Source organism: Carassius carassius, chromosome 46 (assembly GCF_963082965.1).
Source record: "Carassius carassius chromosome 46, fCarCar2.1, whole genome shotgun sequence".
Taxonomy (NCBI): Eukaryota; Metazoa; Chordata; class Actinopteri; order Cypriniformes; family Cyprinidae; genus Carassius; species Carassius carassius.
Genome location: NC_081800.1, coordinates 5,335,373 through 5,353,553, shown reverse-complemented (window position 1 = coordinate 5,353,553; position 18,181 = coordinate 5,335,373). Strand labels below are relative to the sequence as shown.

Below are 18,181 nucleotides of genomic sequence, written 5' to 3'. Positions count from 1 at the left end.
AGTGCAGTTTGGCAACTGCTGCAAAAATGGACAGGAAAGCTGCTGTTCTTAAGTTTAAGCCTTGAATAAAGCACCCTTCTCACATCAGTGCATCTTAAAGCCAATAAACACAAGTTTCAAGTGGTGTGTCTCTACAAGTGGCCTTCGTGTCCCAACTGGGTTCATTGACCCATATAAGTGAAAAGCCTAGCTAGAGGACCAGTCCTTACTCTATCCTTTGTCACATGGCACTGCCTCTGACCTCATTTCCTGTTTCCCACGGGCATCCTACTTGGACATGATGACTCTTTGTTTTTAGTTTTAGGAGATGTTTTTTCTTAATGCAAAATTTTTACATTAGCTTGTACTAACTACAAAAAAAGAAAAAAAAACAAAGTATTAGACAGTGAAGGCCCTGCTCTGTTTGTGCTTTGGACATAAATGATGCCGTAAATCAGGTGATTTTATTTGAAGAAATCAGCCTTAAGATTTTTGGATAAGCAATAAAGTGGGAAAATAAATCTAGGGACATTTTGTTCAATGCCACCACCTAGATACCTCCAAGAACACTGTAGCATGCTAGTACTACACTTTAACCATTAAACTGGTCATAATGATTTTTTTTAAGTCTGAAGTGAACTATTTTTTGAAAATTCATTTGTCTTTTGTTTACTGCAGAACTTGGCTTGCCTCTTCTTAATACCACTGGAAAACTCTGTAACTGGTGGTTTTGCAGCTTATTTATTCATTACTTATAGCACAGTATTTCATTAATAAACTCCTGAAACAGGATTGTTGGCAGAGTTTGTCGGTTTTGTTTCTGTCTGTGTGGATGAAGGTGCTAAAATATTAACATGCATGAGTGTCAGGGGAATTAGAAGAAGAACTGCCCTGCAGCTTGGCAATAAACCCAGAGCTACATCCTCCAGCCTAGAAGCTCTGCATATGCCTCTGTGTTTGTGCTTTGCTTTCTGGGTAAACACTATTTGGCTTTTTTCCCCCTTTCTTTGTCTTTTGAATGAATGCCTCTAATATTGTTACCATAGCCAACAATACCCTGTTCGAAAGATTAATGGTCCTGGTTGGGTCAATGAACGGGACAAAGGTTTGATAAGTCCTTAGATAATGGACAGCAGGCCCGCATTTTCTTTTAGAGGAAGAGAAAGCGAGGCATTGAGGGGAGGAGACAGGGAGAGGGAGGGGAGAGCAGAAGCAAGGGAGAGAAAGGAGGAGACGGAGCAGGAGCAGGAGCGCTGCAGAGCAGAGCAGAATTGACAGTGTCCGGATGAACAAGGAGACCACACCTTCTGTGCCGAAGGGATTGCTGCTGCATTTCTTACAACATCCAGACTCGTCATACTGCAAGTCTGGAGCCGAGTTGGGGGGTCAGCAAACACCCCAATGACCTTGCATTCCTAATTCAACAGCAGCTGTGATGTCTTGACAAACTAGAGGGATATCAAGATGTCTGCAACGTACTGAGGATTGACTGATGTGGGGCGAGCACCCACTTTCTGTTTGAACTTCTACAGGACTCTGAGAGACTTTGTTGTGCCAGGAAAGCAAGTCTTGTACTTTTGCTGTCTCTGATTAAGTTGAATGAGTTCTCATTGGTTTTTCCATTCGCTTTGCTTTTAATTCTGTCTTGATTACACCAACTTTAAATCTAGGTTTATTGGTGAGGCTTACATGCAGTGCCGTGTTTTCCATTAGATCCTTCTGCATCTAAATGTAATATTTGTTGTGAAATAAGGTTGATATTGAGAGTTTTATTAGAGCGGAGACTTTTTTGCTCTTTGCCTAAGCCTCATGTGCCTTTGATCTTGAGAATCAGAGTGACTTTGTGCAATGCAAGTCATGGAATCCTGCCTGGCTTTTAAGTAACGCTATCGTGAGATTGGATTAGAAGTTCATTTGCATGAGGAGTGCAGAACGCAAGTTAAGAGTTTTCAGGCTAAAGGTAGAGTCCTAAAGCAAGCTTAAGAGATCAGGAGATTTTGAGTCACTCTGCATCAGTTCAAACGATGGGTAGACATTGCTTGGGAGTAATGAGTGTTTGTGATAGTTATAGGTGAAGAGTTTATTTGTGCACCCAACTCCACTTGGACACCCATGAGAGAAATACCAACGTTCAATCGTGAGATGTTTTTCCTGTGCTCCTCCTCATTAAAAGATGCAAAGGTGGATCTGCAAACTCGCATTTTCAGAAACTAGCTTGTCCAGGATTGCAATGAAACTGGCTTCATTACAATTGTGCACATCGTCTTCTGTGACTTTTTGGATTGTGAAATCAAACCTTTGATTGATTGGGTGATTTCTGAGCTCAGATGGAAACTTTGACAATTGCTGGTCTCGGCACCCAGTTGTACTTCATAGTTACTGCTGAAACCTCTCCAATGTCAATGAATTCAACAAGGACATAATGTGGAGTCTAAATCTGTGATCAGTCCCAGCATTGGGCCCATCTTCTTCCCAGATTCAGCAACAACAAACTTCATTCTTAGCCAGCGTGGTTTCGCCCCTGCTGTGGGAGCAGCCACCCCTCTCTGCCGGGATCCTGTCGCCTCTGCCGTCTTGGTGTTTGTGCTCTCGGCACTGTTGGCCGAGGATGATGTGGCAGTGCCATGTCTCTTCCTCCAATTGCCGATGCTACCGTATCAATGGTTTCTCGCTGCTCAAGCGCCTTCCTCTGTCTGCAGGTGGATTCGGGAGGCTGCTTGAACAGCCGGTCGGGGATTGGTTGGAGAATATCGGACTTCCGCAGTATGAGAGCAAGCTACTGCTCAACGGCTTTGACGACCTGCGGTTCATGGTGAGTAACTCCTACCTACAAATAAAAGCATCTCACTTTAATTGCTACTGTACATGTATTATGTATTGTGCTACCTAAAGTCTTTAAATGCCTTATTCTTTTTATCAAGTATGATTGTCATTAAGAAAGTGTTCAGAAATTACTTTAGCTCTTGTTTGTTTTGAATGCCAGTTATGATGTTCTGATGGTTATGGATCTTGGCCAGTAACTCTGATGTTGCAGAGTAATCGTCTTCATGCAAACACTCAGAAAGAGAGAGTTTTCTAGTACCCTGAATAAGCATTAAGTGTTTACAAGTATGCTGAGCAGAGCGAACCTGCAGCCAAGTGAACTTCTGAAACAGCAGCAGAACTGTCAGCATTCTTCTTAAGCTGGGAGGTCAAATGAACAGTGAGCTTTCTTTGGTCTTAACATGATTTGCCATAACAGAAATAGGCACTTAATCAAGGCAGATATCCTGGTCTTTATCCTGGCCCTGAATAATCAATCATTAACAACCTAATTATGACATTATGAGATTGGATGGTAAGTGGAAGTTTAATTTAGACAGAGCTCAATCACTTCCTATAACTCCACACCTCTAAAAACACTAGCCTCCTAAAATAAAGAATGTGTTTTAGTGGTGTTTGCTTAGGCACCAAGTATCAACACCAAGAATGATACCTCAAATCATGCATTTTTTCTTTTCCTACTTTGCTAAGTGACTTGTTTGATGAATTTCCCCTAGTGGAGGATAAAACAGGCCAAAAGTTATCTTTGAAAGGAGACACAAATTATATCTAGCGACTGAAATATCATTGGGATTAGGCGTTGGGATCTTTTGACTTGGGTATCCAGAACTAGAACACATTTTCTCAAAATTCTTCAAATAGTATATAATCATAGGCCTAGTTGTGATTGGTTACATTAAAGTAACTCTTTTCTTTTTGGCTGTTGATTCATATGTTTTTGAGGATTCATATATATTCATATATACACAGCCCACAAACAGGATCTACAACAGATTGAGAAGCCCATGAGGCTTTATGAAAGAAGCCTGATGCCTTATAAGGGGCTGTGTTGTTTTTACCATGTGAGGTAATGAGAATTGATGGGGATGCGGTTGAAAGCCTCAGCTGGCTGAAGGAGGTGATGTGTGTGTTGTAAATCAGAGCTACAAACCCTCTGTTCCACGCCGAGCGCCACCTTATTGCAGGAGTAATGAAGGTTTTATAGTCAAGCTGGCGTGTGCGTGTGTGTGTGTCCGTGTGCGTGCGCAGACCCCATCCCGATGCATCGTCCATCTCTGGACAATGCATCGTTAGCCATTTATAATTACACACAAGTCCAGTTTAGCACTGTTGCATACAGTAGTTGATAGTGATACCAATATAATTATACCATTTTTATAGCAGTTTTTGATACCTGAAAAACACACACACACTTTATACTAGGTTTATTATACTTGTACTACAACAAATTATTTATATATATATATATATATATATATATATATATATATATATATATATTGTCTTTTATTCAGCAACTACACATTAAATTCAAAGCTGACATTTCTAATTTTACAAAAGTCAAATACACGCTATTCTTTTGAATTTTAATCAAAGAATCCTGGTAAACAATTATCACGTTTCTTCAAAAATATTAATCGGCACATCATTTTTCAACACTGATAATAAAAAGAAATGTTTCTTGTGCACCAAATCAACATATTATACTGATTTCTGAAGGATCATGTGACACTGAAGACTGGAGTAATGATGCTGAAAATACAGCTTTGGCATCACAGGAATAAATTGAATTTTAACAATATATTTAAGTAGAAAACAGTTATTTTAAGTTGTAAATTTAAATTGTAAAATAAAACAGCAATATATTGTTTTTATTTTTTTTCCATTTATTTTTTATTTTATTGTATTTTGATGAATGCAGACTTGGTGTGCAGAAAAGACTTCTTTCAGAAGTACTAAAAATCTTACCAACGTCAAACCTTTAAACAGTGGTGTACTGTGTATATATGCAGTTCAGTTTACTTCATTCAGTTATCAGCTCATGATCTGATACTGTACTCAAAATCAATGGCATGGCTTGATGCGGTCACATAATCACACACTTATGTCCTTTGCATTGAAATGTTCAGCACAACTCCACAATAGCACTTGTACAGATACAGGAGGCCAGTCTCTCTGCTGCGTACAAACTGCCTTGCCTGAATGCATTTGTGGACTTGTGCTGATTTATACATGCAGGATTAATAAATCTTGGCCAGACTGTACAGCTGTATTCTCTTAACTCTGAATGTTTCTGTGGAGTGTACTAAGGAATGAATTCATCTTAGATTTGTTTATTTGCTGGTCTGTACCTTCTTAAGCTAGAGTCTCAATTTCATCTCAATGCATTTGAAATTTCAAAAAAGGTCAGTCTTTGTTACAGTGACCTGATTGGAAAGAGGCAGACTATTTTAATAGCTCAGCGGGTTTAGCATCTTGAGCTGTCGATGTGTTTAATAGCTGCAGAATGCTTTGAACATCACTATAAAGCTGCTTCCCGTCTTTGTGTCGTTTTTCCACTACCTCCCCAGTGCTTTTCGGAGATGAAGACTTCGTCTTTCTCCGCTCTGACTCTGTTTTTCATGTCACAGTGGAGGATTGACTATTTGTTCTCTGTAAGAAGGTACTGGTCCAGGAAGCTTGGGTTTTTACATGCTTAAACATGTTTTATTTCTTTTGTAGCAATTCTTTTCCATTCACTTCTGTTTCCTCTTAGTTTTCCATCTTGTAGGCTGCCGTTAGCTGACAGCTTGAGCCAGTTGACAAAAAAATTACTCTCGTGAGGTAGATCTTTCTACTGCATCAGTCCAACAGATTCTCGTGGGTCAGTTAAAAGTTTGAATCAGACTGTTAGTGAATGAATCACAGAGGTATGGCTGACTTCATTGCTGAACCAGAAGTCCATTTTTAGTTCCACCTGATTTAAAATGAACTATCAACGCTTCCTATATTTATGTTTTAGGGTTGTGAGACTTACAACTGTCTGTTTACTAACTGCTTGTTCATATAACAGTATTTGTTAGTTCAAATCCTGATCCATTTCCATTTCAAAATGATCATTTTCAAATAAATGTTATTTTGTACTTTATTTTCATAAGAGAATCTGCTGTAAAGTGAGGATGCCGTCAAAAATAAATATATTAACTTCTATTAACTTAACGAAATTGAATCAACATTTGGTGTGACCACACTATACGCTAAAAAAAGCTTTAGTCCTAGGTGCACTTGCACATTGTTTTTCAGATAGCTTTGTAGGTTTCTTGAAGTGTCTTGGAGGCATTGGCACAGTTCTTCAGGATTGAGTCTGTCTCAGTTTGTTCTGTTTCTTCATGTTATTCCAGACAGACTGATGATGATCAGATCACATCTCTGTGTGTGTAGCACTGGCTGCTGTCAGACTTGTGCAAACAAAAATCTCACTGGATTATTACAATTAATGGCAAAAATAATGTTTGGTATGGAATGATATTCCGGACATTATTCAAAAGGAATTGCAAATTGTATTTGCAATTGGGTTTTCAATTTGTGGACGCATAAAATGTGACATAATCCAAACGCAGATGCAAATCGCGCTTTACTGTTTGCATTTTCGTTTAAGCGAACGCACAGTGTCTGCCAAATTTAAAATGGAAATGCAAAGTCAGTTTGCAATAGTTTCCCATATCTTATGAGCTATGAGCCTGTCATATTTAAATAGCAATATTAATTACCACATTTGCCTTTTCACTCTCTCTGCACTGTGCATGTAAACTGCCAAAACTCAAATGGAATCGCAATTCCTTTTGCATTTGAATTTCCAACGTCTACACGGAAACCTGTCAATCGAGTGTCAGGGGTGGGGCTGTTTTATTGGGCGTGTTTACATTGGGAAGTGACATCACTCACAGTCGACGGTAATCAACAATTATTAACAGACGATTTTGCGGAATGTTTTGAAAAAAGGAAGTAATTGGTGCAATTTTGACACTCGCGCAGCAAGCTGACGACAGTTCATACGGTACAGATTTCCTTTTACTCAGAAGCCATTGGTTTTGGACAGGTTAAATGAGTTTGTGGCCTTGACGAACAGCATCAGTAATGATGTCTTTGCCAATCTAATGCCGCATTTCCACCGAAATTACCAGAAACAATTGTACCAGGAACCTTTTTTCCCCAGGAGCTACCCCCCCCCCCCCCCCCCCCAGACCTGTTTTGTGTTTCCACCGCTGTCTAAAGTACCGGGAAGATTAGGCAAATAGACTGGTGACTTCGGTCTGCACGCATTTCTCAATACAAAGTACGCTGATTTCGGACGTGCATCCTCGGTAGTTCAGACTTTGTGCATTCGACTCGGGAGTGTGATGTCCGCTAGGACGCAGGTCCGGTAATTCTGCAAACAGCAGCGTACTTGATAACATGTCAGCTCGCCTTGACTACTGCAATTTTCCTCACTGTATATTTACAATAAAATGAAAAAGGATATGAAATACCACTGCCTCCTTTCATTTTTCATTTAAACATAATAGCAGCAGAAATGTACTTAGTTGAGGGAAATGTGTATATATACAGCCATTACAAATGAAACTAAATATTATATCAATTGCCTCTTTTTATCTTTTTGACCCGATGACAACGCACTAATATTTTGGGAGTCGCTTTAACGCGAAACAGGAAACTCATGAATAATAATGTATGATCCGCCCAGTGACACCAAATATCTCACAAATCGAAAATTTCAGAACAGCGGCCACTTCACTTAGATTTGCGAAGACATCATTACTGATGCTGTTTGTCAAGGCCACAAACTCATTTAACCTGTCCAAAACCAAATGGCTTCTGAGTAAAAGGAAATCTGTACCGTATGAACTGTCGTCAGCTTGCTGCGCGAGTGTCAAAATGTCCTCCACAATTTCACCAATTACTTCCATTTTTCAAAACATTCCGCAAAATTGTCTATTAATAATTATTTATTACCGTCGACTGTGAGTGATATCACTTCCCAATGCAAACACGCCCAATAAAATGGCCCACCCCTGTCACTTGATTGACAGGTTTCCGTGTAGACGTCGGAAATTCAAATGCAAAAAGAATTGCGATTCCATTTGAGTGTAGTGCAGTGCAAAGAGAGTGAAAAGGCAAATGTGGTAATTAATATTGCTATTTAAATATGACAGGCTCATAGCTCGTAAGATATGCCTATGCATAGGGTCCGGGATCTTGTGCAGCGCCCCTGGTTGCATTGCTATGTATAGAGGATCAGAAAGCTCTCGGATTTAATCAAAAATATCTTAATTTGTGTTTGAAGATGAAACGAAGGTTTTATGGGTTTGGAACAACAAGTGGACGAATAATTAATGACATAATTTTACTTTTCGGGTGAACTAACCCTTTAAGGCAGGATTCAAATCATATATATAGAGACCAGAATATCTTGGTGGTAGGGGCACTTTTGACATGAGCAAGTATGCAACCACCCAGAACATCCTAGCAACTACTTATCAGTGTTTTTGTAATCACCTACAACACCCTAGCAAGTAAGTGTCATTCTGTGTTTGGAAAACGTACATTTGGAAAACAGCATTTCAAGATTCTCCTCTCTTTTTTAACTAGTGAAGTTTCATGCATGTTGAAGAAAAGTCCGATCTGAAGTAATGTACTTGCTGTGCTAGATAGAGACACTTTCCCCATTACCCTCCTTTCCCAACTAATCCCAAATTCATTTTTATGGAGATGGAGTGCAGGAGTAAGACTCTGAGGTCTTGCTTTCGTTCAGATACCTGTGTTGAGGTCGTCTCACATCTCTCCAGAAGTGCATTAGCTCCCGCATCCAGCTCCGCTCCATCTTCCCATCCTGTCGTCTCTGCATTTGACTTCTCCTAAATTCACCTCAAAGCAGACGATCACCTTTGATCACGGATGAGATATGTGATCAGTAATTGAGATGAGCTCGTCTGCTGTGTTTTTAGGTCTTGCATTAAGACGCCTCGTCCAATTTGACTTTAATACGTTGCTATTTTTACCTGTGCTTAAATATTAAAAGGCATTTAAAATTAAAGGGACACAGAGGATTTCAAGAGGAGCAGTATGGGAATTGTAATTTGCTGATGTCAGATGTGAAATGTAGACGCATGATATTCAGTTAAACAGGTTAATTAAGTGTGTTTATCACATCTGTATCTCTTTGAGGATATACAGAGTGAATTGCGTCAGTGTTTTCACATACAACAAGGTTAGGCAATCAGAACGGTCTCATTCACATACAGACACCTCAAAGGTACAAAAGCAAAAACTAAATTATTGTTTTTGGTGCAAGAAAAACTTCCAAATAAAATGTTGCAAAATCTTGGGGCCGGCATTCACTCAACGGGAGTTTGGGGTCAATGAATGGTACTTCAGAATGACTGGCCAGAGAACAGAGCTCGTATCGTGATCAGATATCACCACCTGTACCAGCTGTGTGTGTGTGTCCGTGTGTGTGTGTCCCGGTATTCCATGCGTTATGGGGCCCAAAAGTTATAGACATTTATTTGGTCCCCATGAGGAAAACAGCTTATAAGTAGGGATGGGCGTTTTCCACAAATATCACATTCGAATATTTGAGCTCACAAAAAACGAATATTCGAATATTCGTTTATTTAAATTAAGTTTAATGAGACAGATGTTATTTTTCAGCAACATTTATTGTTTCCGTCATCTTGAACAAGCTTACACACAATAAGCTTGAACATTACACATCGTGTTTTGTAGCTGAAAACCTTTAACAATGCAGTGCAAACAAACAAAAGTACAGATTAAAAGCAAAAAAAAAAAAAAAAAAGGGAACAAAGAAAAAATGTAAAGCAGCCTGCAGCAATTAGGCTATTGTAGAACGTAGCCTACACTTAACTTTGAAAATTTTAAACTGTCAGCAAATCTTTTTTGCTTTTTTTTCTATTGTTTTACATGTTCTTGTTAAGAAATACGGGCATGTAAACATGATCGGGGGAAAGTCGGCTCCTTAGTCTGTTAACAATAAGGCCGGCCGCGGAGAAAACGAGCTCTGACGGCACAGACGTTGGGTGGTTACACAAATAACGGTGTGCTAAGTGAATAAGTTTTGTATAGTGCTTCGTGTTTTCGTTTCACCACTGAATGGGATCCTCATCTGGTGGAATACATGGCTCCAGCAAGAACTGTTCCCACTCATCTCGGCTGGACTATCTGTAATCATCGCTGGAGAACTGGCTCAGCCTTTTCCTACGAGTGGGCATTGCATCTTCTTCATCGTTGGTGACGCACCACTCGCATCAAGGAAAATATTCTGATAATGTTCAAAAAGTTTTTTTCTTACTACTTCTCTCATGTTTTCATCGAGGAACCTGAGATGTTTGTGCCGAGGGTCTAGGGCAGACGCGAGAAGAGGAGTTTTCACTGCATTCTCCAAGTTAGCGGTGTTTATTCGTTGCTTGAGCGATGCTGCAAAAATGTTCTTGAATTCGGTCACTTTCTGTGATTCTCCACGCCATATATGAAGCACTGTAGAAGACTGCAGTTCTTATTAGGGGCCGTTCACATATCGCGTCTTTTGTGCGCTCAAGTTCGTTATTTCCAATGTAGGTGCGCGGTATGCGCGCTCATAATGGAAGCGACGCAGTGCGACGCGCCCGTTTTTTCGAGTTAAAAACATCTCAACTTTTCTGAATGCCACAAGCGCACCGCAGGTCATGTGACAAGAACTAAACATTCAGCTTCATCCTTTCCTGTAACAACGTTGAAAGCTCAGCCAAGATGAAGGAAGAGCTGATCATAGCTGTATATGGATTGCCATTTTGAAATAAATTTAGTAGCAGAGCTACTGCAAGCGAATCTTAGTGCTGCAAATCCATTTATCCTTTGCTGAAATTTCTGCGTCTTCATGGAGAGAGCTCGTCATTGTTGCTTAGCAACGGCAGACGCCTCAGGAGCGCTTCTGCCCGAGCGCTTTGGAAAGAAGGAGAAAGCGGTGCGCCTAGTGTTTTCCATGCGTTTTTAGGCGCAATATGTGAACAGCCCCTTATTCATTCATTAATTATTTTTTGCTTGCATACATCAAGTATGCCGTGGAGAATCACAGAAAGTGACCATATTAGGTTTTATTGTGAACTTTTTTTTTTTTTGTGAAATTCGAATATCATTTTTACTTATCGAATAATTAGAGCAGAACGAATATTCGAATGTTCGACTATCCGTGCACACCCCTACTTATAAGTCATATAGAAGTTTATACATGTTAAAGTGTTAGATCTTGTTTTTGCATATGTATACAGTACTGTATGTTTATGATTTACCTGTGACAATACAATGGGGAAAATTTTACAAAAATTGGAATTGTTGGAATTTATATTAAGAGTTGCTATAGTTTTTACCAGTTTTCGAGTTGAAAATGGCATGGCAATTCTAGTTTTCAGTGTGTATTAACGATCTTTGAACAAATTTACTGTGCAATCTGAGTGGCTTTTTCTCATTTGCGAACAAATTGTCACTTAGAAAATGTAATGTGAATACAGATGACAAAACACTTACCAAAACCATGAGTTTTGTTTTATCATGGTCAAATGAAGTCAGTGTATAGTCAGTGGGGATTGGTTAAAGGACACATTTAACCAATTTTAGTTGGTCATCCAGCCCGGTCTTTGCTGGTCAGAGCTGGTCAGAAGGCTGGTTTTAGAGGGGTTTTGACCACTTCCTTAGCCGGTCAGGCTGGGAGACCAGCTTAAACCAGTTTAGTTTAGGCTGGTTTTTTTTTTTAGTAGGATAGAATAATCGTTATTAATAATCGTGATTATAATTTTAATCAAAATAATCGTGATTATCAGTTTAACCATTATGTGCAGCCCTAATGTCAAGTTTTTTCATTTATCATTGACCCAGAAGTGCAGGTGCTCTGAACTTAGCATCTAATCAGTTCTTCTGAATACACATGATTGCTAGGGTGCAAAATGATTACAAATTCCTCTGAAGTCATAAAGCATCTGCATCATTCCTCAAAGTTAATTCAAGTTCCTCTGCACTAGCGAGAGGTTTTCCTCGGCTCCTAAGCGCACAGATTTCTTTTGATTGCTCATGCGAGCTGTTTTGTGGACTTGCCTTATTAGTGGCTGATTTCCTCCTCTGCCGTCATGAGGAATCTCTCCACAACTGGAATAAAAGTTTTATTCTCAGATGTCTTTGTGAAATCAGATAGCTCTAAAAAACATTTTCTTTGCAAACTTTGCAAAGTCTCTGGAGCTGTGAGTCACACAAGCTTTTATCACTGCCATTTGCTAAAGCAAACATCGCTGTTATATATCTGCACTTTGGGATTTAAATGCTAAGTATACAAATATTTGCTTGTGATTTGAACATGAATGATACCTTAAGTCAGTGAATGAAAAGTGACATTAGTTAGCTACAGAAAATCTGTAGCCGCGTTTTGAACTCGCTTTAGTGTTTAACTATGTTTTGGAGCCACAGAATATGCAAACTCCATTTGTTTCATCGTCACATTATCCCATCCATATCTATATGTGTTGAACTCAGAGATCTGATTTCAGTCTGTACTGAAGGCTGATAATGAGAGAAGAAGACTTAAGTGGATTGGAAAGAGAGAGAGAGAGAGAGAGAGAGAGAGAGAGAGAGAGTGGAATGGAGACAGATAGATCCACCTCGACCTTTCTGCATTCAGCTGCTGTTTCTTCACTCAGTGATTTGGGCAGTTTTACTCCAGCCTGTTCCCCGTCTCTCACTATCACAGAATGAGCAGATGAGACTTAAAGTGGTTCAGATCGCTCGTGTTTGAGTAGAGTGAGTGATGACAGACAGTGATCTTGTTTGATTCAGAGCAGATCTGCACCTTCCTTCATTGTCTGTTCTGGAATGGAAAGTGTCAGGGGGATGAACAGGACATTTGGGATTATTAACTGTTTGATTTACTGCATGTCTTGTAGCAGGTGTGCAGGTTTCTACTTTATATGTTCACTGAAGTGCTGTGTGAAGAGACAAAATCACAGGCGATCGAAACCTAGTCTATGATTAGTACACAGTTATGAGGAGCAGGTTTGAACAAAAAGCCAGCTGGTAAATGATTAACAGATGACATGATCTCTTTTCTCTCACTTCACGCTGTACATGATTAGGATACTACGATAGGCTTGTGATTATTGTTGTATGTTCTTTTTCTTCATTGGTTTAGTTGTGGTTTGCTTTTTGTTCATGTTTTACAGTTTTTGCTTTGTATTTGAGTTTTAGTTTAGCTTTTTGTCGCGTTTTGCTTTTATGTTTTGTTTTGTGTTGCTTTTTGTCGCGTTTTGCTTTTGTTTGGTTTTTGCTTTTTGTTGCTTTTGTTTTGTTTTGCTTTTTGTTGCTTGTTTTGTTTGGTTTTTGCTTTTTGTTGCTTTTGTTTTTGTTTTGTTTTGCTTTTTGTTGCTTGTTTTGTTTGGTTTTTGCTTTTTGTTGCTTTTGTTTTTGTTTTGTTTTGCTTTTTGTTGCTTGTTTTGTTTGGTTTTTGCTTTTTGTTGCTTTTGTTTTTGTTTTGTTTTGCTTTTTGTTGCTTGTTTTGTTTGGTTTTTGCTTTTTGTTGCTTTTGTTTTTGTTTTGTTTTGCTTTTTGTTGCTTGTTTTGTTTGGTTTTTGCTTTTTGTTGCTTTTGTTTTTGTTTTGTTTTGCTTTTTGTTGCTTGTTTTGTTTGGTTTTTGCTTTTTGTTGCTTGTTTTGTTTTTGTTCTGCTTTTTGTTGTTTGTCATTGGTTTTGTTTTGTGGTTTGCTTTTTGATGTCAGTGTTTAATTGGTTTTGTTTTCTCTTTTAATTTGTATTTTTTCTATGGTTTGCTCGTTTAGTTTTGTGTTTTTTGTGTTTTTTTTAGTGCTTGTTTTAGTATGGTTATGGTTTGATTTTAGCAGTGAAATGCTCTTGAAGAATGGATTGGAGCTGAATGATTTTGTTTCAGTATGTGTCAGTATGTGAATGGACTCTCTTTCTCTCTCTCTCTCTCTCTCTCTCTCTCTCTCTCTCTCTCTCTGTCGGCACACAATGACAGCCAGTGCTCAAAGGCGTCATTATTTTCTCCACAGCATACAGTTTGTGGTTCATGTAATGGTCACATTCAAACAAAGAAGCTCAGTTTGTTGGCACTGTAAATCGGTCAGTTCACAGTAATCACAGTTCACTGTTTGTTGATAGTAGATGTGGTTTTGAGATGACCATCAATGCTTCCAGGTGTTATTTTTTTTCTTTGCCCTGCAATACATTGAATTAAACCTTGTTTTTGTTTTGTTTTATTTCAGAAATAAATAATAAATTGGTGGTGCATTATTGCCACACACTATTGATACGGGCTTGTGCATTTACTGTAGGTAGTTTGTTGTGATGTTGTGTACTATATGTTGTATTTTCGTCTTGTTTTTCACCTGATGGGTGTGTATGTATGTTTGTGTAGGGAAATGACGTAATGGAAGAGCAAGACCTGAGAGAAATTGGCATCACGGACCCGGCTCATCGCAGGAAGATCCTCAGTGCTGCACGTTCTCTACCAAAGGTCTGTTTCAGTCTAAAATGCTCTGCCGAGGATTGTCTCATGCTAATAATCTCTTTATGCCCTTAACGGTATTATTTTGTAAGCTTTTCATCATTATAATAATATGCGTTGTATGTCGGCCGGTAGTGTATCTGGGTCTGAAGTTGGTTCTCTGTTGTTTTGATCTGTGCAGGTGAAAGCGTTAGGCTGTGACGGCAGCACGTCCCTCTCTGCGTGGCTGGACGTCCTGGGTCTTCAGGAATACCTGCAGAACTTCCTGTCCAGCGGCTATCGCACGCTAGAATGTGTGAAGAACCTGTGGGAGCTGGAGATCGTCAATGTGAGAACCGGATGCACTCAAACATTTACAGTATTGACTTTTTGTTGTTTGTTTTATCTGAAGTATTATATGAAGTATTTACATAGTTTACATTTAAAAAATTCAGTTACTTGGTTCTGATTCATTCAGTGGGGAACAGGGTATTTACGTTGCATGATAGAAATTAAGAGTGTAATTGTTGCCTTTGTTGTGTGTGTTTTATGTCTGTAGGTGCTGAAGATCACATTGTTGGGACACAGGAAAAGGATTATTGCATCGTTAGCTGAACGGCCGTATGAGGAGCCTCCGGTCAAACCCCCCCGCCTCTCTCAGATCAGAGTGAGTACTGCTCTATACACCAATACTGACACAGTGTAGAACAGTCTTTAGACAAAGTGGACTTAAAGTAGACCATGTGACTGAGGGACAGAATCACAGTTTGTTCAGTTTGTCATGTTTTAGGTCAGGCAGTTCATTTTACAGCTTTTTTGTTGCAAGATTGTTCTCTTTATGAAAATCTTATGAATATTTTGGCTTGACACACTGATTAATTTTAGTTTAATAAAAAAAAAACTATAATAATCCAAATATTTGATCTATAAATGTGTATTAATTTGAATGTGTTTAAAAAAATCTAAAGTTGTGTTGGATTTTTTATTTATTATTTTGCAGTGTTTTTGCTTTTGTTATTTTCATATATAAAATAAATGTTAAATATTAAATATATTTCATATATATATATATATATGTATATATATCAAGTCTTACGCTAAGCTGTTCATGGCAGAGTCCAAGATTTCTTAAACTAAACAAATTCATATCTTATGAAATCGTTGGTTTAAACTCTCTTATGGAATTATTATTCCGCAAATGCGTTCAAAGAGTTTTTATCTCAAAATTTTCCTTAATGTAACTCAAAATAAAAAACTAAATAAAATCCTTTTTTTTTCTCTCTCTCCCATCACTTCCCTTTATCTCTCTTACCATAATGTGAAATACAATTCTCTTTGTCCACTAGAGATTTAGATAAGATAAGTTGTGTGGTTTCCTCCATTGAAACACCCAGGTTGAAAACAGTTTGCACTTCTGTCCCTCATGGCCTCATTTTTATTCACAACAAATGAATTCTGGCATCAACCCTGATTACAGTCTAGAACAAAGTGCAGTTTACTGTGAGCTCATTTCTGGGCGAGGACATCTTTCGGGTTGGCTGATCTCCCTCATTGAGCTCTTCTTTTGCAGTGTCAGGATCTCATGTCCCAGACCTCGTCTCCTCTCAGTCACTCAGACTCCTACACGCGCTCCATGGATCCCCTGTTACCTGCTGGTGATTCTGGGAGGAGGAGGGGTCCCGACTCAGAATATGACCTGGCTGTTCGACAGCGGCCCAATGACAGACCACAGCCACAGGTGAGTCAAACTCCACCAATCCTTCTGTTTCTGCTCAAATCATACACATTTGGTTCAGTTTATCCTGAAATTGTTCTTCCTCTCTAAAGGAGAGATTTGAGGAACGCCAACGGGAGCCTCGCTTGACCTTACGACCCCCGAGTCAGGCGGCGCCGTACACACCGGTCCAGAACTGGCACCATCAGCCCGAGAAGCTCATCTTCGAATCATGCGGTTACGAAGCCAACGTAATGATATTTCTATCGCACAACAGCCTCTTTATATAATAATAGGGTCATAATTCAAATTGAGGTGACGGGTTATGAAATCATCCAAACCCTTGGTTGTGTTTCGATAATGTGATTTAACTGTTTGTCACTGAAACTGAAATATGTGTCTCTCTCTGTCTTTCTGCTCGTTCTGCAGTATCTGGGCTCGATGCTCATTAAAGAACTAAGAGGAACAGAGTCAACGCAGGACGCCTGTGCTAAAATGAGAGTAGGTGTTCACAGAGTCTTCAGCCAATGGGAGCTCAAGGTGTCCTGTGAGGAGTCACGCCAGGACGCTGACATTAGTATTATATTCTGGAACGGACAGCAAGCAGCGCCGTCAGGGAAAAAGCCACCCATGCGAGTCCTCTACGGGGCACTAGCACAAAAAAGGACAGTTTCATAATATTTGGCTAACAAGGTCCATGCAGAAAGTGGAAAATGGACTTGCGCTTTATTGCACTGTCCTGTGTGTGAGAGACAGACTGTTGTGATAAATAATCAAGCAGATCTGTTTGCTCAGCCGGTCAGTGCAGAGATGTAGTCAAATTGAGCCATCTGCTCAGTCGCACTTAATGACAAGACACAAACTACAGTCAGAACCGACAAATGTTTTTAAGAAATCTGTCCCTTAAATATTGGCATTGGTCATTGGTTAATCTTACAATGAAACTGGTCACATCTCATCCCAAAATATTAATGATAATAATAATAAAACATTTTAAGGACTATTAAGGCTTTTAGCATCATGACATTTATTTTCATAACAATTAAGTACATTTTAACTTAATTCCTCATTACTGTAATTTACATTACTAATTCATTATTTTTTGTAATTGATATTTGTGACCCTGGAGCACAAAACCAGTCTTAAGTGTCAATTTTTTCGAAATCGAGATTAATGCATCATCTGAAATTTGAATAAATAAGCTTTCGATCGATGTATGGTTTGTTAGGATCAGACAATATTTGGCTGAGATGCAACTATTAGAAAATCTGAAATCTGAGGATGCAATTAAATCTAAATACTGAGAAAATCACCTTTGAAGATGTTTACGGTAGGAAATTTTCAAAATGTCTTCATGGAACATGATTTTTACTTATAAAAATATCCTATTGATTTTTGGCATAAAAGAAAAATTGGTAATTTTGACCCATGCAGTGCTACAAATATACCCCAGAGACTTAAGACTGGTTTTGTGCTCCAGGGTCACATTTAATTATAAATGGTATAATAATAATAATAATAATAATAATAATAATAACAATAATAAACAAAGAAAAAATACATTTCAGTTTAGTACAACAAATACTGTTATGGTGCATGGTGTCTAAAACTATATTTTAATATTATGTTTACTATTTTTTTTTTTTTATTATTTTTATTTTTTTTGTATATTTATTTGTTTGTTTGTTTTAAACAGCAGTGGTTCTCAGCCTTTTAGATTCAGTGCGGTCCACTTTTCAACATAACGTTTGAAGGTTTCAATAAATATTGATAAAAAGATATTTTCCTTTTTTTCCCTGCAACTGTGATGAAGCTGCTTGTTTCAGATTTTTTTTTTATTAACAGAAACTGAAAGTGTTCATAGTTTAAACCATAGACTGTAAAAAAAGATGGACGACGCCCCTTCGCTCTCTTCCATTGATGAGAACTGAAGCCGCCAGAGTCCCGATATGGCGCTGACATATTGAACTTGAGTCTGCGCAGTAGCGATCTCGGGACCAGACATGCGCAGTATTGAGCAGGAAGTAAAGCCGCGAAAATCAACGCTCCGCCCTCACTCTCGCAGAATGCACTCATGGAGAGTGGATTCTGCACACTTTTAAAAAAATTTATTGCAGTACGACAAAAGGCTTGTTAAAATAAAGTAA

At 38.7% G+C, this 18,181-nt stretch overlaps 1 protein-coding gene across 7 annotated transcripts in view; it reads left to right on the top strand.

Annotated features, from left to right (window-relative positions):
- The window catches only part of LOC132129499 (ankyrin repeat and SAM domain-containing protein 1A-like), a 119,190-nt gene that overhangs the window by 91,177 nt on the left and 9,832 nt on the right, over positions 1 to 18,181 (top strand). For all 7 annotated transcript variants that reach the window (XR_009428529.1, XM_059541129.1, XM_059541132.1 and 4 more), the window contains 7 exons: positions 2,679 to 2,791; positions 14,252 to 14,350; positions 14,523 to 14,669; positions 14,880 to 14,987; positions 15,891 to 16,058; positions 16,148 to 16,285; positions 16,464 to 16,535. Coding sequence is in view for 6 of the 7 variants with exons in the window: in XM_059541129.1 (XP_059397112.1) it covers positions 2,679 to 2,791; positions 14,252 to 14,350; positions 14,523 to 14,669; positions 14,880 to 14,987; positions 15,891 to 16,058; positions 16,148 to 16,285; positions 16,464 to 16,535 (845 nt within the window). In the remaining variant the exon portion in view is untranslated. The remainder of the gene's footprint in view (positions 1 to 2,678; positions 2,792 to 14,251; positions 14,351 to 14,522; positions 14,670 to 14,879; positions 14,988 to 15,890; positions 16,059 to 16,147; positions 16,286 to 16,463; positions 16,536 to 18,181) is intronic.